Consider the following 26,402-nt stretch of genomic DNA (forward strand, 5'->3'; position numbering starts at 1 on the left):
TACTGGTTACAGAAAACACCTGCCCCATATCAGTTATAAGTAGTTCCTTTCTGGATATCTGGACATTTCCCTAAGAGTCAAGAGTTTACAGTACAAAAGACACGCAATCTATTATTTAATAACGTACTATAGTCCAGCTAAAGTTCCGCGTATTCATAACACACTAGGGTTAGCTAAAGTTCAGAGTACAGAGTGGATAATAACGGACAGGCTTACTAGGACAAAGACATTCATGTATCCAAAAGAAAACCCTCTTCAGAGTTTAGCCAGAACCTTTGGCTGACAGAAATGATTCTGGGGTTTTTGGTCAAGTAATCATGAGAGTTTCATATAAAAAGAATAATGAAAGATTAATGTTTGCTAACAGCTGCACACTTTAGATCCAGCTTGTTACAGAGAATGCTATTATTTTTTTATCATCTTAGTGCCTGGGAAGCTCCCCAAATCAGGGCCCCATTGTGCTAGCAACTGTAGAAACACAGAGCAGTAGACAGTACCTGCCCTGAAGGCCTTTGTGTCTAATAGACATGATGGACACAGGGTGGGGAAAGGGATCGCACAAGCAGAGTGAACAATGTGATGGCAGCAAATATTTAGGTCCACAGTGTGTTGGGGTATGTGGGTTAGTTAGGAGGGGATAAACTAAATGGAAAGACAAGGGAAGGGAGAAGGATGAAGGGGACAGGGCAAGTGAGAAGAGGGAGGGGAGAATGATCTGAGCTGCAAGCATGGAGTAAAGCTGAAGTGAAGAGACGGAAAGGCAGGGGGCAGGAGGGAGTTGGAGCAAACACCCAGGGTATGTCTACACGCTAGTAGGGGGAGGGAGGTGGAATTCCTAGCATGGGTAGCCATATGCACCTGACCTCTGCTCACGCTAGTGCCTAAACGTAGCCATGTGGCTGGGGCAGCGCAGGGAACACCTTGGATCAGCTACCCAAGTACAATCCCACCCCACCTCCTGGGCACGCACTTGGGCAGCTGGGCTAGCCTGAGCCACTGCCCGTGTTGCTGTGGCCACACGGCTACTGTTAGGTGCTAGCTCACGCAGAGCTGGTGCAGGCGTGGCTGCCTGCGCTGGGAATTACACCTCCCAGGTGCTGTGTAGGTGTATTCCCAGTCAGCCCAGAACGGAGAACGTGCATGGGGCCTCGACAATACAGCAATAATAGTGTTACACACCTGTGTACAGGAAAGGGTGGCCAGGTGTCAGGGACACCCCCCTGGTCAGTTTTGCAAAGTCTAGAGTTTGTCCTGGTTTGTAACCCCAAACAGACGCAGGTCACCTGAAGGAGGCCACCAGCCATTTGAACTGGTGACACTGACAGGTGGGCTGGCTGAGCACATGGGTACCTCAGAGACCACCCACAGGCCTGTCAGGTGTTGGCAGCCTGTCTTCCCTCTGTGAGTCATTGTGCAGCCCTCCTCAGCACACAGAGCCAGAAACTCACTGACTCAGGGTCCTGCTGCAAAGGCAGCATATGCTGTCACACCGTGAGCAAGCCCGCAGTCCCCTGCACGATGGCGAAGCACAGGACTGTGGCAGAATACTGGGAAATATGAAAAGTCATGGAGATGACACAGAGAGAGAGAGAGAGAGAGAAGATGAAGCAGAGAGCTTGCAGAAGTCAGCGAATGACAAAGCACGTGAGGGGGAGACAGGTGGGTGCAGGAGGTTCGAGAGGTAACTGTGTGGCAATTTTAGGCAAGGTCACAGGTGGTCATGACATAAAGGCACTATTGGGTAGACTAGGGGACTTGTTCTGGACTCCTGCGCTCTGCCACTGCCTCCGCATGCCCAATCTTCAACAAGTCACCGAATCGTTCGGTGCCTCAGTTTCCCTACCTAGAAAATGAAGATGACGCTGACTCACTGTATAATGGGGGTTACAAGACTAAGGCGTTGTTTACATGGGAAAGTTTTTTCGGGCATAATTTAAGGTATGAATTTAAACAGCTATACCAGTGGGTGGTCTTAGTCTAATATAACAGTGGCTTTTCTTGGTTTCGCTTACCTTGCTTGGGAAAGGTTTTATGCTAACAGTAAAAAAGCCACTCTTATCCAGGAGTATGTCCCCACGGCGGGTTATAGGGATACAGCTCTCCATGTATAACTATAGTGGTAGACCCTTCCTGTTTAGACACGGCCTGTCTTAGGGGATGGCTCTTCTAGAGGGCTTTGTGCCCCCTGCCTAAGAGAGGCTATAGGCATGCAAAGAAAGGGTGTTATAAATACTTTGCAGCGGGGTTGCAGCCCCGTCGGTCCCAGGCTATCATAACACTATCTTCTGCCCTTCGCCTGGGCTTTACAGCGCCTCTTGTCCTGTCTCTGCCATTTCGGGTGATCGCTCCGGCGCCTGCCCATAAAGGGGCTCGGGGAGGCGGAGTTAGGCGTGGACTTTAATCCTGGATTTTGCTGAACGTCACCCCGTGAGACCCGTGCTGTGGTGGGACACCGTGGACGGGGTAGCAAAGATGTTCAGCCATGAAAGGGTTAAGCAGGGAGGGTCCCCCCGGGTGGGCGGCACACGGCACCTGCTTTGCACAGCGGCGTTTCGAACTTGTGACATTTGCCTTCCTCCAGCCCCCGCCTGTCCCTCCCTTGCCGCCCAGCCCCGGGGACAAAGGTAGGCGCCACCTCGGCAGCAGCCGCCCTGTCGCTCACTGGCCCCTGCTCTCTCCCATTGGTCTCCAGGGGCAGCATCCTTCTGCGGACACCTGGGGAAGCAGCCGGCGAGCGGGAGCTGAGGGCGCGGGCGGGACTTGCACGCTGGGGAGTGTTCAAACCTCCCTCCCCCGACCACACACACTGACAGGCGGAAGATTGGACAACTTGGAGGCACCAAGCTGCTGCTGCTGCGCAACTGGTTTTCTGGTCGGTGACATCGGAGACAAGCACCAGGCCCTGCCCCAGGGCGCGTGAGCCAACCATGCCTCCTCTGAAAGTCTGCATCGTGGGGTCTGGGAACTGGTGAGTGCCGCCTGGAGCCCGGGACCTGTGGCGGGGCCGCGCTGGGCTCTAGCTTTGCACCGAGATCTCGGTGCTGTCCGCAGCGCTCAGCTGGGCTCTGTCTCTTGGGGCTGGAAGGGCGAGGGGATTGCAGCGCAGGGGTAGCTGAGAGCGCCTCTCTCCTCCTTGGAGGGCGCGGGCCGAGGAGCAGAGACTTCAGTGCTTGAGACTCATTCAGCTGCAAGAGAGATTGTGTCTATTGGCTGGGGTCTGGGGGGGCCAGGGAGCTCAGTCCGTTACAGCCAGGCTGCAGCGAACTCAGCCCCTTCTCCAGGGCAATCCGCAGCCAGCTCCTGCCTCCCACTTCCGACTCCCCTTCTCACGGAGCAGAAGCGAATGATTGTGTTTTTACACAAAACGGAGCAATTTTAGTCACCACAAAAAAGTGGCACCCGAGATGGTTTTATTGGGGTGTATGTACCGGCCGGCAGCATATTTAAGCAATTTGCAAAACCACATACTGCCCCATGCTAATGTGAGTCCGGATTAACTCCACTGAAGTCAGTGCAGCTAGTCCCGAAGCAGAAGCCTGTAGCAGAGCAGAATTTGGATGTATTTAAAAGTCTGCGAACTACCAGTTGGCAGGCTGAGTTCACCTTGTGAGGTGCTGAGCACTCCTAATAGCTACTAGAGACAGTGAGCGAAGGGGGTACTCAGGACTTTACAAGAGGTTCTTAGCATCTCCCAGCCTGGAGCCCCAGAGCCCTTAAAGTCAGTGAAATATTTGGATTGGGGGAAAAAAGGAATCAGGATTGGGCTGTAAATGCCAGAAAAAGATATGCAAAGTAAAACAGATGACTTCAATTTTTTCAGGTTTTAATCATCTAACGTCTTGTTTGTCACACCGTTATATTTTAAGCGTGATTTTTAACCTGATAGTGTCCCTCTAACTAAGCTAGACCACTCCTCAAGCAGGCTCCTCCTGGAATGTGTCTATTGATAGGAAAGCCAGGAACCCGTGGTCCTAAAACATTCCTAGTGAACCGTACAAGATCATTGGTCTTGCTTGGCTAAGAGCTCAGTGCATCTATTAGTTTTGTTACTTTTTCTACCTGGTCCCCCAGCCTGACCTCCTTGTTTGGCTCCTCCACCTGCTAAGTCTCATCTCAGACTGTAAGCTCTTTGTGGCAGGGACTTACGTTTGCTAGATGCTGGTACAGTGTTCAGCACAACAGGGACCCAACCTGGTTGGACTCTAGGGACTGCTGTAATATAAATGTGAAACAATAATGAGCAATGGGACATAGGCGGAAAGCCTGTGACTAGCGGAAGAAGCTGTTTTTTACCTTTAGTTTCAGGATTTTACAGTTGGGTGCTAGGAGAACCCAATGGTAGTCCAGAGGAGAGTTCTTGGAATTCCTACATCAGGGGTACACGCCCATCAGAAGCTGGTGGCTCATGGAAGAGGAACACATGCCACAAAGAATAGGAGAAAAAACAATAGAAATATGAAACACCAGGTACTTATTAGTAAGAACTAGCAGCATTTTCATGCATACATCTCAAAGCTTTGCAGAGGTGCATCAGTATTATCCCCATTTTTTAAAATGGGGAAACTAGGTAGCTACAGAGCTTATATGGCTTGCCCAAGATCATATAGAGTAAGTGGCAGGATTGGGACCAGAATCCAAGTCAGCTGATAACTCATCCAGTGCCCTCTCCACTCGACTGTTCTATGAGGGGAAGCATGTCACATGGCTGCTCCTGTAAAATGCATACTGAAACCTAAAGGTAGAAAGTGACTACTCTGAGCCTTGTACCTCTTGGGTGGAGAGGCAAGAGGAGGAGGATTCCATGGAGGTCCAGGAGAGTCTGTAGTGTCTTACATGTGCCCCAGTCCCCAGATTGACTGTGAAATAACCTCATGCTCACCCATCTTCACATGTACTCTTCTTTTTGTAACTTTCAGGTAATGAACTGCCACTGAATGCAGATTAAATTTCTCCCACTTTGATAGTTAGTATTGTTACCTCTGCCTGGAAATGGCAAGTGCATGCAATTTGCTAGAGGGATAGCCAGGTTCTCTACTCTCCCTTTGGCTTTGGTAAACAGTTCTTTCTCTCCTCAGTTGAAGGATTGGTGTTTTTTGGGCTATATTCCTCAGTAAGTTATTGCAGGGATCCTTATGTCTCCTACTGAAAGAGAACATGAGGGTCCTGATTCTACAGCTATTATACAACATAATACTTCCATTGACTTCAGAATCTGGATCAGCATATGTGCAGAATTGGACCTCTGTAAGGAATTATTTTCCCTTCTGTTCCCAGTGAGGGAGTTCAGTCTCCCAAAATATGTGCTCAAAATAATGAACTGGTTCTTTACACAGATTTCAAGAAGTTCTACACTAAAAAGGGACACAAATTTGAGAGCACGGTTCACAGTGGGGAAAAATGGGGATACACTACTAAGACTCCAGAAATCCCAGAATTCCAAGCTGTTCCTGCTAAAAAGATCACAGAGAAATAATGTTTAAATTTTAAATTTAAATCATTAGGTTTCAGAGTAAACATCCTGAGATGAATGGAATTTCAGGGTAGTCCTTCAGAGTTGAGTATTATTATCTGCAGACTTAGTAAGACAGCATTGGATGAGAATTCTGGTCATTATCTTCACAACCATCTTTAAACTGAAAGCTTAAATTCTGCAAAAGCTGATGGTGTCCCCAGAGAAGAGTTGAAAGGTGTAGCACCCTATACTGGCACAGTTCAAACCCTGATGGCCAGGTCTGAAATCTGATACCTCTCACTAGCATGTACACTTGTTTTAAAATATTTCTCTGCCATCCCCACACCCTGCTGCTAGAGAACACAGAGTTTCTTCCATAAGGTCTTGTTTACACTGGGATTTGAAACCATGTTTTCTGAAGAACAGTGCATGTATATTCAAATGCAGATCTCTGAACTATTGTCTTAATATCCAGTCTCTCCAAGATACACATTATGTAACATCTCTATTTTAAAGGAACTCTGTCTCACCCTAGAGATGACAAGTCAGATTTTGAAAAGCGCCTGAGTAACTGAGAAGCTCAAATCCCATTTTCAATCGATAGGATTTGGGCTCCTAAACACCTAATTCACCTTTGGAAAGGGAACAAGGTGATTTTGAAAATTTAACCCCCTGCAGCAAAACAAATTACATTGTGCATTTTAATATCGATATACGTCCCTATCCTTGTACCCCAAGGGAATAACATTGTTGCAGCTCTAACTATGGAGGGCTGCCCAGTGTTAAAATTCCAGTTCCTGGCCTAAGCAACCCAAACCACTATCTGGACACTGAGTTTGCTGCAATTGCATACAATAGGTTTATGTGTGTCACCCTGCCCCTTTATTCACTCTAAATTGTTGTTACTGTGATCTATTGCACCAGACCAGACTGGAAGGCAGGAGGCCTCAGTTGCACTCACAGCACTGCCAGGAATTTAGTGGCTTGAGGCAAATCACTTTGTCACTCTGTGCCTCCAATTCTCCACCTTGGGGTTATTGATATTTACTCACCTTTGTAGCACGCTCGAATATTTATAGAGGAAAATCCCAATGTGCTAAGTATTATCAAAGCATTTTAGCGAAGCTGAGCACCACTTGCCTTCAATGGGAGCTGAAGGTTCTCAGCAACTTGCAGGATCAGGCCATCTCATTTCATCCCCCTTCTGGCTCAGAAGGAGAGCAAAAGGTCAGTACGCCTTGTATGTGCTCCTTACATGAAGGGGCTAGGACTAACACCAGGGCAGCCTTCATTTCACACCATACCCACACAGAGATTTAAAACAGTATTTGCATTTTCCTTTGAAGTATTTTAGCACCTTTCCCAGGAATCCACTGTTCTCCAGAAAGGTGCTGATACGGTTTCATATTTCTGTGAGAATTCAGCCTTAAATGCGTCCTGGATTTGCTGCCATCATATGAGTGAAATCAGTAGGTCTCTTTCCTCTATGTTCAGTGAACTTTGGAGTTTGCTTTCCTTCTGGACTGTAAGAGCAGAGTATGACTGAACAGCATGGCATGCACACTTCTGTGTGTGTGTGATACAGATTTCCCAGTGGTTCTTTGGATTGTTTAAGCCAGGAGCTGGGTGGCTTAGGGAAGTTGCAGCTGGTGGAAACACATTTTAAAGTAGAAAAAATCATTTTTATTTGGGGGAAAGAGTGTTTTTTGAGCTTGTCAAAGTTGGAACAGTGTTTCTTTAAAAAGTAGACATAACAGTGGAATTCGTTTACTTCTAGCTGACTCATCTTTCCTTCAGTTGCCCTCAAACTAGATATTTAGGTAACAGTTCAGGGATCATTTCTGAGTCTCAGCAAGACAGTTGACACATGACACAAATGTTTCAACGGCTTCTCCCAGCTGCCCAGTGAGTCACAGTGATCCTTATTATGCCAACAGTATCGGAAGCCTTACAGCTGATTTGATTATATAAATTACCTGCCAAACCAGAGGAGCAATAGGTTTTGTTAGTTAGTAATGGTTCTGCTATTTGTTTAAAAAATATAGATTAATTTCTGAATTACAGTATCTGGGGACCTGATCCTCCAAGATGCTGAATGCCTTCCACTCCCATTGACTTCAGTAGGAGTTGGGGGTGCTCACTATTTTAAAAGACTGAGCATTTATTAGTAAAAAGAAAAGGAGTACTTGTGGCACCTTAGAGACTAACCAATTTATTTGAGCATAAGCTTTCGTGAGCTACAGCTCACTTCATCGGATGCCACAAGTACTCCTTTTCTTTTTGCAAATACAGACTAACACGGCTGTTACTCTGAAACCTGTCATTTATTAGTAGAGGAGCAAGTGTCTATTTAATGTAGAGGGGACACACACTATCTCTCTCTGTGCATGTGTGTGTGTGAAATGTTACTTGTCTCTCCTGTAGAAAACCTGGGTAGATTGTTCCAGTTATACCAGTATAATTAAACCTCTATAATTCCACCAGTACAACCCCATATCTGGACACATTTATTCTGGAATGAGAGTGTTTTCTTCAAGTTTAGCATAAACCACTTTCAGAGTGACATAGGCTAAACTTGAAAAAAAACACTCTTATTCCAGAATAAGTGTGTGCACCCCCATGGGGCGTTATACCCATATGCCTATAAATTATCGTAGTTCAAAGCCTAGCTCAAACTGGTATAACTTCCCCAGGTAGCCAAACCCTATAGATTATAAATTGCTCAGGGCAGGGGCTGTCTTTTTGTTCTGTGTTTATACAAAGCCTCACACAATGGGGCTTTCATACATGACTGGAATTCCTGGATGCTACTGCAATACAAATTAAAGAGAAAGACACTACTCTAATATTAATGAGTCATCTGGCTCCTCTGGGGATTGACCCTGCTTCTGTTGAAGTTACTGGTAGAGTTGTCACTGAGTTCAGCCAGAACACTGCCACCAAAAGTTCTACGGTCCATTAATGCTGACAGCCAGCACTTGAAGCATATTACTACTATTATTCATCTATCCTGGAGGAAATTGTTTTAAGAATTAGCAGGAAAAACTATTTATTTTTGTTGATTTTTTTATAAATTGGGTTTCTGTCGACGCTTTAATCGGTATCTAATTTAAAAGGACAGCCTTCTATTATCTTTAATAAATTGACCTTTGGAGAATAAATGAGGTAGAATGTTGTTTATGGGGGAGTGTCCCTTGGCTTTGTTTGCATACGTGAACCTTCCCTGCCATGCTCCTATAGTCTACTAAACACGGGCTTCACAGACAAAGCAATTCTTTCCAAAGGCTGGTTAGTGCTGAACTATGAATTTCAAATAGGTTAGGTAACATAGAGCACCAGTTTTTGAGCTCTTTGTTCATGTGCGAGTCTCCCATTAATTCACAGTGAGAATCTTTTCCTGCTGACTGCTGATCACTGCCTCAGATTTTTCTAAAATTGCTTAGTTAGTAACCTAGATTCCTTTGTGTTCCAGTCTTGTCAGTTTCAAAACTGTGTCCCAGCAGCACCTGGGCACATGAGCTGTGAAGGCTCTGCTGGAAAAGCAGTCTGGTTCTCTGAGAGCTGCCAGTCCATCGTAAGCTATTAAAAATTTTAAAGAGAGGTTATAGTGTGTGGGAGCCTATCTTTCAATTTTAAAAAATGAGCTTGGATTGCTTAAAGGCCAGAACAAGCAGTTTCTCTTAACATTTAGCACTCCTTAGATGGTAGCCGAAATAATCAGAATCATGTTTTTATACTTAAGTAATTTTAGATTTGCCTTTGTTGGCCTGATTTGCAAAGATGCCAACCATCTCTAGTTCCCATTGAAATCAACAGGAGCTGTGGATGCTCAGTAGCTTTGAAAATCAGGCCAACTTTTTATGTTACAGTAGCACCCAGAGAGGCTCCAGATGAGATCTTGGCCTCTGTATTGTACTTGGTACTGAGTACGCATTTGGTAAGAGACAGTCCCAGCTCCCAAGGGTGTATAAGCCCGATGAAGGATGGGAGGGAGGGGAAGAACATTGTTATCCTCATTTTAGAGATTGGGAACAGAGAGACTAAATCATTGATCCAGGGTCCCAGAGAAAGTGCGTGGCAGAACCAGGAACCCCTGATCTCCAGAGTCCCAGACCAGTGCCTTTACCACAAAAGCAACCTTTCTCCCCAATGCATAGTCACTGTGTTCTTCCACAAACCATCGCCCACCTTCGTATCCCATTCTAATGGGAGGAGCCAAGAACTGAACTATAAATTAGGTATAAATGTAGTATTAAATATGGTAGGCCCCATCTGTTTCACAAAGAGAATTCTTATGCCCCTTTAATGAAGATTTCCCCCTGAAATTTTTAACTATATACTTTACATTTGTAAATGGCTTACAAAAATAAACAATTGCCTTCATTATACAAGGCCTCACAACACCCCCATGGTCTTTGGGTAGCCTGGTACCACTGCATACCTTGGCACCTGCCCTGCAGCCAGTACTCAGGCAAAATGCCCATTGACTTCAGTGGGACTTTTGAATGAATAAAGACAGTAAGGTAGGGGCCCTTATTCTGTTATTGCTTATTGAGCAAGCTGATTTAAGTCACTACTGTATTTGAGTGAAGGGAGGCAGTTACAACATGGTTTCCCTCTGTCCCAGTTGCAAAGCAGTTATGACTTGTTGTTTCTACACCATCTAATTGGACTTAACCTTGGATAAACCCAAGGTTTTATCAGTTACAGATAACTGTCTAACACACAAATTATGGTCTGTTCATGCTTCTAATTGTAGCTGTGTTGTAACTGGGTCAGGGGACAAGAGTATTGTAACCAGATCCGCTGACTCAAAAGTTGTATTTGTAGTGTGGACAGGTCCTTAAAAGTCAAAGTAGCCTCAAAATTTTAAGTTCTTTCTTAAAATTTAAAGACCACTAACCAGTATTTTCATGGTCGTCTTCTACAGTTAAATCAAGTTTTTTGTTTAATTTAAATATTTTTCCTGCAGTGTTCATAACTCAGACATGGCAGTATTGTGCTGGTGCATGAGCAAATGAAATCAGGGAAAATGACTAGTCTAATTTCACTGTCTCTGCCAGTGGTTCTGAACCTATTTCCCATTGTGGGCCACATATGTGTTATGTGGGACGCATCCACACTGTCTGTATGGCCACGAGGAGGTCACATGGGCTGCAGCTGTGTGCTGATTGGGCTGCTAGCAGGCCGGCTGGCTGCAGGTTGACAACCAATGGTCTAAGCTGACAGAAAAGCAAGTAAATGCACAGCATGAATGATGCAAAGTAAACTAGATGACTTCAGTTGTTTCAGGTTTTAACCATTTAAGGTCTTGTTTGTCACACTGTTAGACTTTAAGAGTGATTTTTAACCTAATAGTGTCCATTTAGCTAAGCTAGACCACCGCTCAGGCAGGCCCCTCCTGGAATGCAGCTATTGATAGGAAAGTTTGATACATTTCAGGTAAGATGCACAGACTTCAGTGTATCCACATTGCTCAGCAGCATCTTCTCGCTTGAGTTACTCTACTTTTTTTTTTTTTAAAGAAGTTAAGAAAAGTATCTGAGAAACAAAAAATATTATTCGAAGTTCTAAATTAAAAACAAGATGTAACATGCTACATCATGCTTATATTTACCCTGGATTTCTGGCCACAACTGTATTTTACCTGGTATCCATTTTCTGTATATCTCTAGTGAGTATTTTCTTGATGGAGGGAAGAGCCTTGTATTGGGCTCAGTGAGCATATAAACATGGCCATAGTTTCTGTAATGCAGGCCTTTCAATGAGGTAGGAGTATTTTGCTCAATGCAGTTTGTGCTTCCAGTTGGAACTAAGGTTACTCAACTTTCCTAAGGAGATTGTTTCAAAACAAATATACAGAATCCTGTCTCTAAGTATTTTACTTTGTTATACAGGGGATCCGCTATTGCAAAAATTATTGGCAAAAATATCCAGAAATCTAACAGGTTTGATCCTGTTACGAAGATGTGGGTGTTTGAAGAAATCATAAATGGGAGGAAACTCACAGAGATCATAAACAAAGATCATGAAAATGTGAAGTATCTTCCAGGACATACATTACCTAAAAATGTGGTAAGTTGGCTAAACAACGGAAATGTTCTTTCAAAGCTTTAGGATTGATGGTGGGGCCAGATTGAGAATTTTACAATCCCTGGTTTGCTTTTAAAAAATACCTTAAAGTGGATTTAACACTAGAAAGAGGTAATAGGTTGACTCGGAGAAGATAAAGTTCTTTGTTTAGACCTTAATTTTTCAAATGGAATCCCTGTTGTTTGGATCATTTACAGTTAGTCATTAAAGTATGAATTAGAGGGACTTTAATCCTGCTTTAACCGCAGACCTTATCTGTGGATTTACTATCTCATCCTACATACACATGCCAAGTATTAAGATTACTTACATCTCTTTTCCGCCCAGCTTACTCTAACATTTGCATTACTTCTGAATTTGACCCACTGTTTGCATTGCTTACAAATGTTTCATCTAAAGGACATACAACTTCAAAACAAACCAGCTATATTTGTGTTTTTGTACACAAAGCCCCAGATCCTGCCCAGCTGTAAGTCAGCACATCTCCATAGCATTTATAGAGAGATGGTGATTTACACCAGCAGAGTATGTGGCCCATAGCGTCCACCCTAAACAAAATTAAGGTTGTTTTAACTCCCCCTCCCTTTCTAACTAAAAGTTCAATAGAAAAGCTAACAGCTCTGGAATATAACAGCATGAATAGCATTGCTGTGATTACATGTGTGATTTCAGAATAGAAAAACTGAGGCATTTTAATTGGTAATGCAATAAAATCTACCAAAAGCAAAAAACTATAACTTTTACAGCCATTCAAAATGTGTGATCATACTAGATAATTTATAGCTTCATAAACTTAAAGAAACATGATCATTCTAGATTATTTATAGCTACTTAATTTAAAGCAAGCAGGGTGACATTTTGTTTGTTCAGGAGCTTGCCATATGGTCCTGTTTTGGAAAGTAAAGAAACTAGCATAGCCTTTACAGAGTAGCTTTTAATGCGTGCAAACAGAAATTAACATGCTGCAGATGAGTGGCCTCCTTACTTAGAGTAGTTAATTTTTCTAAATTTAGTATTATAAGAGCATGTTTGCACTCCCATGACTTGAAATTGACATAGATGGATTTGATCTCCTTGGTCCAACACCAAGCAAGACATGAACAACCTTGATTATTTTTACAACAACGTAACAGGAGAAAAAGCCAGTTTTTTATTCCTATCCCTGTAGCAGACTCACCTTAAAACCTGACCTACACTAGAAAGTTGTACCAGCTAAACCAGCCTTTTTCCAGCACAGCTTGGCAGGTGTCCATGCTTAATTTAGTCTTTTATTGACAAAACTTTCCACTTTTTCCAGCATAGTTATTCCCCTTTTTGGAGGAACATAAGCCCCTGCTGGTATAGTTCTATCAGCACAGTGGCAGTGTCGATGCACAACCTGTACCGTATAAGCAGTCCTCCACTTGCATTCCCATAATGCAACATACATTCCCTTCATACACACAACATACATTCTCCGGCAACACTTTTGAACTCCACTGCCCAGGGGTCACAGTGACTGGAAGTCACCCTTGCTTCTAAATGCCTTGGACTGCCTTCGCCGCCACATCTCTTCCTGTTATCTGCTAACTTTTTGCTGAAATTACCTCTCCTTGCTTTTGGTCTCATGCTGCCTGCTGGTCCAGGCTGGAGGGGCTAGATTTCCTTGCACTGTGGGGAGAGGAGTGTGTGCAGGCTACTTTGCTCCTGCAGGAAGAGTAGTTACAGTGATGTGGTGAAGCTCAGATATTTACCCCAAAGAAGAGTCCCAGTGCTGCACAAAGTGAAAGGCGCAGAGGTAATTAAACTGGAAGGTGAAGAACACCACTAGGAGTTCTGGACCCACCTGCATATCTTGTGCCTTTTATAACATGCTGGATGCTATAATCAGCAGGGACCCTGTCACCTCCACTGGAGACACTTCACATGCTGGGGTTTGTATCACACTCATCACTGTAGAATTTAAACAATGAGTAGCTCTTCACTGCTTAGGTCGTAAGTATCCCAGGTCATCTTCGCTGGATAATGCTATTGGAGAAGTGTGCATGAACAATTTGCTAGAAGGGTGTGTTTTAATTAGTTAAAAATCAGTCCTGTTTTTGATGGCTCACTTCACTCCAATATGCTCGATGACAGAGTGGAATTCCCCATTTGCATTGGTCTAACTGAGTTAGGCCAGTTATTTTAAAAGAATGTGAAACCTTTGCTTTGAAGGAGCTGATGTGGAGAGCTGCAGTTTGTTTAGCTATGGACCTGAAAGTGCTGTTCGATTTATGCTCAGCTTATACTATGGCACAGATGAAGGGCCCCCATCTTAGGGGAATATGTTCTCTTATTATTATCAATAAAGCTACTGGCAGCTGTGGCAGAGTGAAATTCAGCTGCTAGCTTCCTTATAAGCCCTGGTTTTGTTGTTAATTCCAACTGGAATGGTTTACGCTTGGGACAGGGGTAGGGCTTGCCAGCTCCTTGGAGTGTTTGTGTTAATTTTTTGCAAATACTAGGCCAAATCATTATCTCCTCCAGTAAATCCTGCTTGGGCAGGATAACTATAAGAATCCCCTGGCAGAGTTTCTCCTTGATCATTCCATCAAGATGAGAGGAGTAACCCAAACATGGTAAGCCATGGGGTCTGCCCACAAACCCTGCAGATCCCCATAGATCTTGAGGCATTCACAGGTGACCAGAGTCATCTGCGGAGAGACCCTATGCCTCCACACCCTGGCAGCACGGCTCCAATGTAACTGTATTACCAGGGTTACTTGGCTGCCTTTAAGAACTGCATTAAAAGGTGTGAAGGGCCTTCCCTGCTCTGAGAAGGTAATGCAGCTGTAGGGTATATTATACTTCCCCGCTCATCTCCACAGGGCTAGTGTGGGACACTGGTTTAAGAAGTTAGGATATGCTGCCTTCATGGACATTTTGATTTGGAATACAATAACTGATTGCATTAAAGGGGAACACTTTGTCATAGCATTAATTAGTTTAACGATTCCTTTATTTTTAGTTTATGGATTCCTATTTTAATGTCCTTCTGTGACAGATTAGGTGTACAATTATTTTGTAAGTATGTTAACTCATGGTACGAGGGATGGTTAATTTTTTTCCTCACTTTCATCTTAGGTGGCTGTAGCAGATGTCGTTGAAGCATCGGCTGGGGCAGATATTTTCATCTTTGTTATACCCCATCAATTCATTACACAAATTTGTGACCAGATTGTTGGTCACATAAAACCTGGAGCATTTGGCATTTCACTGATCAAGGTAATTTGTGATCTCCACAATCAATCTGTATGCAGTGAAGGAATAAGTATGCATTAAGGAAAACTTGGGGCTAGAAATGCCAAAGAGCTACAACTTTAAAGCCTTAATGCTCTATTCCATGTACTCTCCCCTTCCAGGGCTGATTCTGAAAGCACAAAAACAGGGACAACAACATTTATAGCTGGTTTTACAGAGAGTTAAAATGATTTGCAATTGGAATCAGGGCGGCTAAAAAGCTAAAGAATCCGGAGACATTGTAATCTGAAAAGGAAAAAAAAAAATTTAGGAGGTTTTTAAAACTTGCAGTTTGCCTCCAGCTTTCATTCTACTGCTCTTTCTTTCCAATTGTTATAGAAAATGTCTCATTTAAAACATGAATTGAAGGAAATACAATTAAAATTTCAGACCTACAATTCTACAGCTGTTGCCTTTTCCCTCCCTTTTAAGATTCTCCTGCAAACAGCAACATAAGAGGAGGGAAAGCATAATGCACCTTGCCTTATTTCCTTATATAAAACAGAACCGGGGCTGGGCTCTTTCCGCTTTCCTAGAATAGGTGTTATGTTTAAATCTTGCCTAGGACATTTAAAAACATATTATATGAAAACTTAATGATTTTACAACTATGGGAAATTTAACATATAAAGAAAAAGCAGCCTCACCATAAAGTAAAACCTTGTGACGCACTGTGGCACTGGGTCTAAGGCCTTTCATTGAAAGGTTTCCCACTAACATCATAGGGAGAACTGCCTGCAGAAGGCTTACTGCATGAGGCCTACTTTTCACACACTGATGCTCTGTCACCCTCGTTTCTTTTCTAATGACTTGACTTTGAACGTTATCGTTTAACCAGGGAGTTGACGAGGGTGCTGAAGGCTTGAAGCTCATATCAGACATCATTCGAGAGAAACTGAAGATAGAAGTCAGCGTGCTCATGGGGGCCAATATAGCCAATGAAGTGGCTGATGAGAAGTTCTGTGAAACCACCATTGGTAATTATCATTCAGGGAGAGTTACAGTCAAGAGCTCTGATTGGTTCTACCACAAATATTCATTTCTACTTCTAGCAATCCCTAGCATAGGAATAGGACAGCATCTAAAGATAACAATGGAGTATAATGTGTAACTGAAACATGGAAGCCTTTGAAGGGTTTCTGAACAGTTTTATATATACACCACATGTTAAGCTCTGAACCCCTTTCCCTTAAAGGAATGGCCACATTTCCAACAATTCCAATGGAAACAGGATCAAACTCAAACTACTGCACGTGCTAGTAGATGCAGCTATTAGCTAATCTCGTCCATTAAAAAATTAGGCTCAATTCTCCTCCTCCAAGAGTTAATGGGAGACTCCTAGTAATGTCAAAGAGATTATGTCAAGTCCTTCAGCAGCTGACATACTGCAAGGAAAGTGCAACCAGCCCCACAAACCCTCCCTCACCCCTAGTTTAAATTTCTCAACTCTCCCACCTCTTTGTAACTGAAATTGTGTCACTTATTCTCTCTCTCACACACACACACACACACTCTCACGCTTCTTACCTAAGCACAAACTGTTTCAGTGGCCTCCCTAACCTTTACCTTTTTACAGTAGCTTAAAATCTATTGTGAAAATTAAAAATGCAACTTTAATTTATTGCAGCTTGATTGGCTGTTTCAGATTGTATGTGCAAATTTCAAACCGCCCATTCCTGTGCAATGTTAATAGTGAAAACTATACCATCTTGGCAACTTTTGCTCTCTGAGGAGGCTATTAGACATCAGTATGAACATTAGCTGAGCAGTACTGTTGCAGTAGATCTTTCTGAAGGCTTGGAGATGAGTTCAGCACCTTTGCTTAAGTTTTAATGATGGTTTTGAGGTTCAGAGGAGTTTGCCTCTTTGTTCTCATGCCCTTCCTCGAAGTGTTTCTGCCACTTCTGTTTGGGAGAGAACATCTAGAAGAGCTACCTTTGCTGCTAGACAGGCCAGAGATCGGCACTTCAGAGAAACAACGTATTTCCACATGCCAACTCGCCTAGTGAGGGATCCAAATCAGGCTTCCGAGCTAGAGCTAGTGCACTAATACCAGGGCTGCAGGATGGAAGCAGCTCAGGCTTGCTCTGATATTTAACAGCATAGGGCCTAATTGTCAGAGGGGCCGAGCACCCAGAAGTCCCACTGGAATGGGAACTGCTGTTGCTCAGCCCACTGAATGTCAGGGCCACATCGCTCTTATGAAAACAAAGGCCAACACAACTTTCCAAAAGCCAGGTAAAGCCTCATTCAAAGATCCCCACACAGCTTTCCCCGTAGCACTGTCATGTCCCCTTCTCCATACGAAAGGATAGTGTTTTAATAGTCTGATACATGACCTCAGTATGGCTGTAACACCACTTTTCTCACAGCGCCAATACTGAACACCTCTGTCTATGGATCCTCCTGTAAGTGGGAATGCGTTTGGTGTTAGGAGACATTTGTCCCAGTGGGTGAGCAATACTTAGCAGTGATGCTGTTTTACATTTTCAAAGCAATGTGCAAACATGAATTGATCCTGACACCACCCTGCTAATAGGTTAAGTGACTTGGCCATACCCAAACTGTGAGTCAACAGCTGAGCCAGGATTAGAGCTAAGGAGTTTAACTCAACCCAGTGCTCAGGCTGCCGTAGCCCTCAGGCAGGGCTGTGTGAGCTGATGGCATATGTGTGTCAATCAGTGCTTTCACTGTAAGGGACTATAAACGTACACTAGAAAACAGCACTTGGAAAGGTTTGGAATTATACAGACTAACCATGCCTGTTGGGCAGAGATGGGTGTTGGAGGCTACCTACCTGTAACAACCTGACACATTATTGGACACGTGTTTTGCTAATGCATTTTGATTTGTGTCGTTATACTGGCTGCCAGCTGCAAGAACTGGTATTGGTTCACAAATCCCCCTTTAATAATGTCTAGTTATACAGATTACAAAACCTAACCCTTCCCTCAGAGTCATCCCCCTACTTCAGTATCTTATAAACATACACGTTTTGATCACCCTGTAACTTGTGTAACAAAGAACGTGTAATTCCCATCCTTCCTTCCACAGGGTGCAAAAATGAAAAGCATGGACAGATCTTTAAAGAATTAATGCAGACCCCAAATTTCAGGATTACCGTGGTGGATGACTGTGATACAGTGGAGATCTGCGGAGCCTTAAAAGTTAGTGATTCCAAACCAAATAATTGTTTTTTGGGGGCCAAATTCTACCCTCACATGTCTCGTTTCAAGATTCCCTGGTCTAGTGCTGGCTCTGCCACGAAGCTGTTAAATAGCCTTGAGCAAATCATATGGAAATATTTATGTGCCTCATAAGTGTGTTGAGGAATGATTGTTTGTAAAGCATTTCAGAACAAATTATACAAATGCTTTCCTTGTTGTAGGTATACATGCTTCTGAGAGCAGAATTTGGTCCTCAATACTTCCTTGTCTAGGTAGATTGTAAGCTCTTAGTGGTAGGAATTCCTAGCATGCGTATATGCAGCACCTAACACAATGTTACCCTGATCTTATTTGGTGCCTCAGGACACTCCTGTAATATAAATAATCAATCATTCGAACTACAATTAGATATACAACTTAAGTTAGATTTCTTTAAGAGCTTGTTTCTTTTAAAAGAGGTGGCAAAAGGATTGATAGTCCTCTGTAAGCAAATGTTTTCTTTCCAAAGTTCAAGTAATAACTTACAAGGAAGTAACAGACTGTAAGCTCTGTGGGGCAGGAACCATGTCTCCCAGTGGTTTTGTAACACATTCAGGATTAGTCACACTCCAATCCTGATTGGGACCTCTGCATTAAACTGCAATGTAAATGAGAAATGATACTGAAGTTGAAGCCTGTTCCAAGCAGCACTTGAGTTTGCTTCGAAACACATTGAAAATGCACTCCAGCATACAGCGCAGTCATGTATATTCTTATCATTCAACTTATTCTGACAAAAAGCATTCTTGGCTTGAACTGAATCGGTGTGTGGTTTACCTACAAGTAAATTAGTTATTTATACACACAAACATGTATCTCAGGCAGTTTTCAGCCACAGTGGAGTGTTTTTTGTATAGAAATAGCCCAGTCCTGGCTCCTACTGAAATGAGAATTTCAGCAGTAATGGTGCAGAGAGCAAAACTGAGGCATGAGCATTTCTGGGACTTCAAACTTAAAGGTAGCCACACTAACACCTACTACTACAATCTATAGTGAACTACACTGTCTGAATACAAAGTGTGGGATATTTTTGATTAAGTATTTGATTAGGATGCCCAATGAACCTCTTTTAAACTTTTGTAAGGAGAGCAAAATGTTCCTGTAGGCATGGGCTAAGTTTGATCTAAAGAAGCATGAGCTCCTGCAACCAATGGTGGTAGAAACCGAGGCTAGGCAAAGATGCAATTAAAGGTAAGAACAGAAGGGTCACTGGATCCTGACACCAACCTGGCAACAAGGGGAAAAAAAAGTATTTCCATATGCATTATATGGGCCAAATCTTTTAACACATTGCCCTTCATTTTGCACCCGGAAATAATTATGGGAACATTTTTTTAGGCCTTAGAAGTCCAACTAGTTGACATTTGGGAGCAATTAGACATTTAAGTGCTATGAAGTATGCTCACAATTATTTGGAATTGGAATACCTGAGAGCACTCAGGTAAAAACAAGTTTACTTATTGTGTTCACTTACAGTTAGCATATGCTACTAAGGAACTGCACGTCTTATCTAACTTGGTTTCCTTCTCTCTTTTGCACCTTTTCCATAAAACTGGTTTTAGAACATAGTAGCAGTGGGAGCTGGATTCTGCGATGGACTGGACTTTGGTGATAATACTAAAGCAGCAGTCATTCGTTTGGGCCTCATGGAGATGGTAGCCTTTGCAAAGCTGTTCTGCAGGGGTCCGGTATCAATAGCTACTTTTCTGGAGAGCTGCGGTGTTGCTGATCTAATCACTACATGCTACGGGGGACGCAACAGGAAAGTAGCAGAAGCCTTCGTGCGGACAGGAAAAGTAAGAAGCATTTTTGAGGCATCATAAGCCCATGTGTTAATAAATTGTGTTTTACCCACACATCAACAGTCATCGTCCTGATGAAAGGATAACACTGGCTCTATGATCTAAGAGAGGAGGGTTCAGAAGTGACTCCTAGTCTTTGCAGTTGGCAAGGAGAGTGTTTCAGGGAATGGTGTAGCACATATTATTCCAAGCACTTCCCAAGAGTTGAAAGCTTTAGGCTGAACAAAGATGGACTAAAATAAATTGGAAGGAGAGAGAATAGTATCCCACAATTCTAGAATAAGTGAAAATCCTCTTCCTGCTTGGAACAGCACATCCAGTGCTGCTTCCTTCTGCTTTTAAAAACAACGGTTATATAATATGGACTGTATGCCTCAGCCATGGCTTAGGGACCCGAGAAAGAATCTGTTCAAACCTCCCACTACCTTCTGTTCGTTAATCATTTGGCCTATAACAAAAGTACAAGGCAGGCGTAGGCTGCAGTTTAATCACTGGATTCTTTTGTCTAACATTTCAGAAGCTTTCTACTTGAAACACTCTGTTCTGTTATGCACCTTCCTTTTATTCTGTTTGTGAGATTGCTGTCATTTCTTCTAGTCAATTGAGGAGCTGGAAAAAGAGATGCTGAATGGACAAAAGCTACAAGGTCCTCAGACTTCAGCTGAAGTCTATAAGATGCTGAAACAGAAAAACATGGTTGATAAGTAAGTAGTTTGATTTTTTGAATATCAAGTTGACAGACTTATTATGAGCAAAAATTACTAGTTCACAACTGTTTAAAAGGTCTTTATGAAACTAGTATATAGTCTGTCCATGTCCATAAGGACAGGTGTGCACATCAAGGCACCATCACTGTTCAGATTAGCCTGCATGCTTATTGGCAGTATCAACAGAACAGGCCAAAGGCTGAATGGTATGCAGAACGAACTACTTCACCTAGCAATGGTCCTTTCCAAAAAAAGGAAAGTTTGAGATGCAGTGGTGGGGGCAGCCTGGGTACCTGGTCTGTAGATAAATAAGATTTCATGCTCTATCACTGTTACACCTTTCACTGATACTAGCTACAATATGAACTTTAACTAGTGCCTTCTCTTAGTATGCTATACAGGATAATCTTTTTAAACAAAGACTCCTTGTGTGCTGAAAAATTTCTATGCACTAGGAGCATTTTAGTGGCACAAAGGGATGTTATTGGAATACAGAGCCATTTAAACAGTTTCCTTAATGACCTGAAAAATCAAAAAGGAATCCTACAGAAAGTGGAAACATGGATAAATTGCTAAGGAGTACAAAAGAACAGTGTAAGTGTGTATGGACAATGAGAAAGGATAAGGCATAAAATGAGTTATCTAGCAAGGGGCATAAAAGGCAAGAAGTTCTTTAAATACACTAGGATCAAGAAAAAGATGAAGGAACGCGTATGCCCTCTATTTAGATGGGAAGAAGAGCTAATAACTGATGACATCAAGAAGTCTGAGGTGTTTAATGCCTATTGGACTACAGTCTTCACTAAAAAGGTTAATGACCAGATACTCACAGTATTAACAAGGGGAAGGAAAACAGCCCAAAATAGGGAAAACAGGTTAGATTAGAGAATATTTAAATAAGAGGTATTCAAGTCAGCAAGGGATTGATGAAATTCATCCTAGGGTACTTAACGAACCAGCTGAAGCAATTATCTTTGAGTACTCATGGAGAACTGGTGGGGTCTCAGAGGACTGGAGCAGGACAAACATAGTATCTATCTTTAAAAAGGGGAACAAAGACGACCTGGAAAATTATAGATCAGTCAGATTAACATTGATACCAAAATACTAGAACGAATTATTAGACAATCAGTTTGTAAACACTTAGAGGATAATAGGTTTATAAGGAATAGCCAGCATAGATTTGTCAAGAACAAATCACAACAAACTAACCTCATCTCCTTCTTTGACAGGGATACTGGCCTAGTGGATGGGGAAGGAAGCAGTAGATGTGATATCTTGATTTTAGGAAGGCTTTTGATATAATCTCACATGACATTCTCAAACAAATGGGGGAAAAATTGTCTAGATGAAATTGTTGTGAGGTGGGTGCACAGTGTGTTGAAAGACCATGCTCAGAGAGGAGTGATCAAGTGTTCATTGTCAGTCTGGAAGGGCATATCTAGTGGGGTCCCACAGTGCTCAGTCCTGAGCCTGGAATTATTCAATTTTTTAGTTGGGTGGGGTTGCAAACACTTTGGAGGATAGGATTAGAATTCAGAATAACTGACCAATTAGAGAACTGGTCTGAAATCAACAAGATAAAATTCAATAAAGACAAGTGCAGAATAATTCACATATGAAGGGAAAATGCAGATGTGCAACTACACCATGGGGACTAAATGGCCAGGTATAGTACTGGTGCAGGTAGGACAAGAAGTAATGGGCTTAGTCTGCAGCCAGGGAGCTTTAGGTTAAATATTAGGAAAAACTTTTTAGCTATAAAGATAGTTAAGCTCTGGAATAGGCATCCAAGGGAGGCTGTGGAATCCCCATCATAGAAAGTTTTTAAGAACAGGTGGACAAACACCTGTCGGATGGTCTAGGTTTACTTGGTCCTGCCTCAGCCCAAGAGGCTGGACTTGCTGACACCTCAAAGTCCATTCAAGCCCCACATTTTTATGATTCTATATATGCACTTGAGATTACAAATGAAAAAATTTGAATTAGAATTAACCTTTGCCTCTGTTTCAACTTGCACGATGAAAGTAGATGAGTCTTTCAGGTTCTCCTACACTATCACACAGCTGCAGTATTTAGGGTGGAAGCACTAAGGATGCATTTAAAAAACCTCATCCATTGGAATTGTAATAATTATGGAAAAATTTCTGTTGGGTTTAGATTTCATAAAAGCTTGTTTTGACAGAACCTATAATTGACCACACAGTGCCCCTTGAATGATATTCTAAATTATACACTTAGTTTCAAATCAATTCCATTCTCTCATTCTTGACTGTACAATTATCTAACTTAAAAGGCAATCAGTAAATCAGTTCTGCATGCTTTTACCTTAAAAATATCAGGAATATCACTTCTTGTCTTTCCTGGAAGACTCCTTGGGAGGAGTAGGGAGCAAAAAAAAAAAAAAAAAAAGCTTTTCAAGTCCTTAATTGAAAGCATGGGTTGTTGAGTTTTTTCCATACAGCTTTCTCCCACCTGTTTGTCAGGCATTAATGTTAAATAGCATATACCTTCCCTACCTCAAGATAAACAGTAACATCCTTTCCTCTCAATTTCATTCTCCTTGTACTTGATGTCTTAATCATACAACTAGCTCTCTAGTTATCCAGACAATCTCTGAAAAAAACACAAGATAGATAGGCTTAAAATTTTGAGATAAGAGGAAATTGTGAAAGGAGGAGAAAAAAGCAGAATGAAAACCCTTCAAACTTTGTTTTACATCCTAAAGCAGAAAAAGGCGGCACTTTTCCCACAGCCGCCATTTTCATAGGTGTCAAGAATATTGGAGCTGTTTGCATAAAGTAAACTTTCAAAACCACTTTAATTTCATCCTTCTTTTAGGTTTCCATTGTTCTCCACTGTCTACCAGATCTGCTATGAGGGTAGGTTGGTCCAGGAATTCATCTCTTGTCTACAGAATCATCCACAACACACATAAGAATTTCATGTGGCTCATCCGGATGTGGATTCATCTCTTCTGGGCTTCTCTCTACTTGGTAGTAAATAAAAGCAGCCAAATAAGTCACGTGGCACATAACTCTTCTTGTAAAGGCAATTGTAGAAATTTTTTTTTGTACCATCAGCCTGAATATTTCAGTATCTCCAAGGAAGTAGGATGGATACAGGATTTAATAACCTTAATATGGGTTTGACTTTGGTTGGTCTTTTCAGAATCAGCCCTAGGAGAATTCTTTTCTTTCCTGTTGCTTATAAGTAAGGCTAAGATTTTTTTCATGAATATTTTTAGTAAAAGTCAGACAGGTCATGGGCAAAACAGAGAAATTCATGGAAGCCATGACCTGTCCGTGACTTTTACTAAAAATATCCCTGACAAAATGGGGATCTGCAGATCCCCATGCTGTGGGGCAGCGGTGCAGATGCTAGGAGCTGCCTGCAGCAGTTGGTGGCTGTAGGGCACCCCTGCCCCCTGCAGCTCCTGGTGTACCCCAGGTGCCAGGAGCTTGGGTTTCCCACTGAAGCCCAGAGCTGCCCACCACCCACAGCGTTTGGGAGCTTGAGGGTTCCCCTTGCCCTGCAGCAGCAGGGAGCTCGGGGGTTCCCCCCCACCCCTGGCCTGAAGCGGGGGGGGCTCCCCTCACACACAACCCAGCACCTGAAAGCTGCAGGGGTTACCCCACCAGCTGGGGTGGCAGGGAGCTCAGGGCTCCTCTACCAGAGCACACCAAGAGCTCTGGTTCCCCCACTGCAGTGCCTGCGGAGGCTGGGAGCTCGGGGGTTTTCCTGCCACTGCCAGCAGGGAGCTTGTTCCCCAGCCCGCAGGGGCAGGGAGTTCCAGGGTTCCCATGCCGCCCGCGGTGGCTGGGAACTGTAGGGTACTGGCTGCCTGCGGTGGTTTGGCGCTCCGAGGGCCTCCAGAGGTGGCGGAGGTATCCTGCAACTCCTTGCGCCAGCAGGCGGTGGGGACTCAGCTCCCAACCACCGCAGGCTGAAGTCACGGATTCCGTGACCTCCATGACTAAATCGGAGCCTTAATTATAAGCAGTCCCCAAACTCATCTGCCCCGCACCCGCGTCAAATCTAATTCTCACCTTAGAGACTAAAATTTATTTGAGCATAAGCTTTCGTGGGCTAAACCCCACTTCATCGGATGTATTCAGTGGAAAATACAGTAGGAAGATAGACACACAAAATGAAAAAATGGGTGTTGCCATACCCACTATTATCTCCTGCTGCTAATAGCTCACCTTAACTGATCACTCTTGTTACAGTGGGTATGGCAACACCCATTTTTTTCATGTTCTCTACTGTATTTTCCACTGCATGCATCCAATGAAGTGGGTTTTAGCCCACGAAAGCTTATGCTCAAATACATTTGTTAGTCTCTAAGGTGCCATAAGTACTCCTCATTCTTTTTATTCAATTTGATTTCCTAATAGAAAACTCTTGTGGAAAAGGGTAATTGTTACTCTGTTCAAATATGACTGACTGTTCAGTAGACACAAACAAAACAGTTTACTATAATGAAAAATCTTACCTCTGAAGCTCCCAAGTGTCCTGCTGAGGGATTTTCATTAATTTCTTTTTTTAAAGTACAAGGATTTTGGAGGGACTAAATAACACTGCAAAATGCATCTGTGTTTAGCGTCAGTATTTTTCAACAATTGATGCCTAGTAATTACCATTAGTCAAGATAGTAAAATATATCTAAGATTGATAATTAGGATCCAAGCTTCACCCTGATGTATACCATGTGCAATGTTGTTGATTTCAATGGGGTTACAAGCGTGCAAAGAGGGGTAGAATTTGGACAGTGAAGTTAAAGCCCTTCATGCTTCATTGCTACACATGCACAAAATAATTGCTATAAACGCAGACTTCCTATGTAATCACATTGGTGAATGAGTATGCTGCATTTTAACTCCAGGCAGGAGGTTCCATTAGAGGCCAGTGCAACTTCATGCATCATCCAGTAGACAGCAAGCATTGCAGCCACACCCCTACTGCTTTTAGAGATTAAACTAGCCATTTCCATCATGCAGTCTACACTCAAAAACATCTACATCACTTCTGAATCTCAAATGACACCCATGCTGACTCTCAAACCAATATTTTAATTTTGCTACAGTTGGCAGCCAGATTATAAGGCTGTAATTTAACTTTTTGAACACTGTTTTATAACTGTTTGGGTAACTTTGCATACTTGATGTTTTCCAGGGTTAAAAGCCATCTATGAATGAATTGTGGTACTTTTTGTATTCCAATCCTTCTGAAAAGATATGTACATTAAGAAAGGATGTAACCTACTCTTTGCACAAAATTGCCTCTATTTCGCAATCATGCTAGGGCATAAGTTACTGTTTTATAAATTCTCTATACAAAGACCGAAGTAAAAGATTTTTACATTAGAAAGATTTTTCTTCCACATTTTACAAGAACCCTGTTACATCCTTTACACTGATTTGTTCAGATTAAAAATATAGAAACATGGAAAAAAACCCAAAAATCTCAGCCTTAAAGATGATCAGGAAACAGCCACACAACTCCCATCCACTTCAATGGAAAGTGCATGCCTAAATCCCCTACACAGCTTTGAAAACTTCAATTTGTGTCTTTTTGGGGTTGAATGTAAATATGTTGCATGATTTTTAAATGGAAATTACAATCATGGGTTTGAAGTTTTGGGCCCTTTCTTTGCTCCCCTTAGTCAGGCCAAACTCCATTTGAAGTCATTTTAATATTATGTAGCATTTTCAGGTTTAGCCAATGTTTATCAAGTATGAGTTCATATAAGTATAAAGCAATTTAACTCTGCTAAATTTATAAATATTTGCTGTAATTTCATTTTTCAAAGGCACTGTTAGAATTGTCCATTATTTTAATACATAAATTACTTTTTGATTGTGTTTAGTGTTTGAATTTAGAA

The 26,402-nt window shown here is 42.5% G+C and overlaps 1 protein-coding gene across 1 annotated transcript; it reads left to right on the forward strand.

The window, feature by feature from the left end:
* The first annotated feature begins 2,696 nt into the window (after positions 1–2,696).
* On the forward strand, positions 2,697–26,382 carry LOC102931901 (glycerol-3-phosphate dehydrogenase 1-like protein). The gene is made up of 8 exons (XM_037913061.2): positions 2,697–2,968; positions 11,350–11,527; positions 14,648–14,788; positions 15,642–15,780; positions 17,858–17,970; positions 19,572–19,805; positions 20,409–20,515; positions 23,360–26,382. The coding sequence occupies exons 1-8, from the start codon at positions 2,928–2,930 to the stop codon at positions 23,454–23,456; spliced, it is 1,050 nt and encodes a 349-aa protein (XP_037768989.1). The 5' UTR covers positions 2,697–2,927; the 3' UTR covers positions 23,457–26,382.
* The last annotated feature ends 20 nt before the right edge of the window (positions 26,383–26,402 follow it).

The sequence above is a fragment of the Chelonia mydas genome, chromosome 11, assembly GCF_015237465.2.
Source record: "Chelonia mydas isolate rCheMyd1 chromosome 11, rCheMyd1.pri.v2, whole genome shotgun sequence".
In the NCBI taxonomy this organism is placed as follows: domain Eukaryota; kingdom Metazoa; phylum Chordata; order Testudines; family Cheloniidae; genus Chelonia; species Chelonia mydas.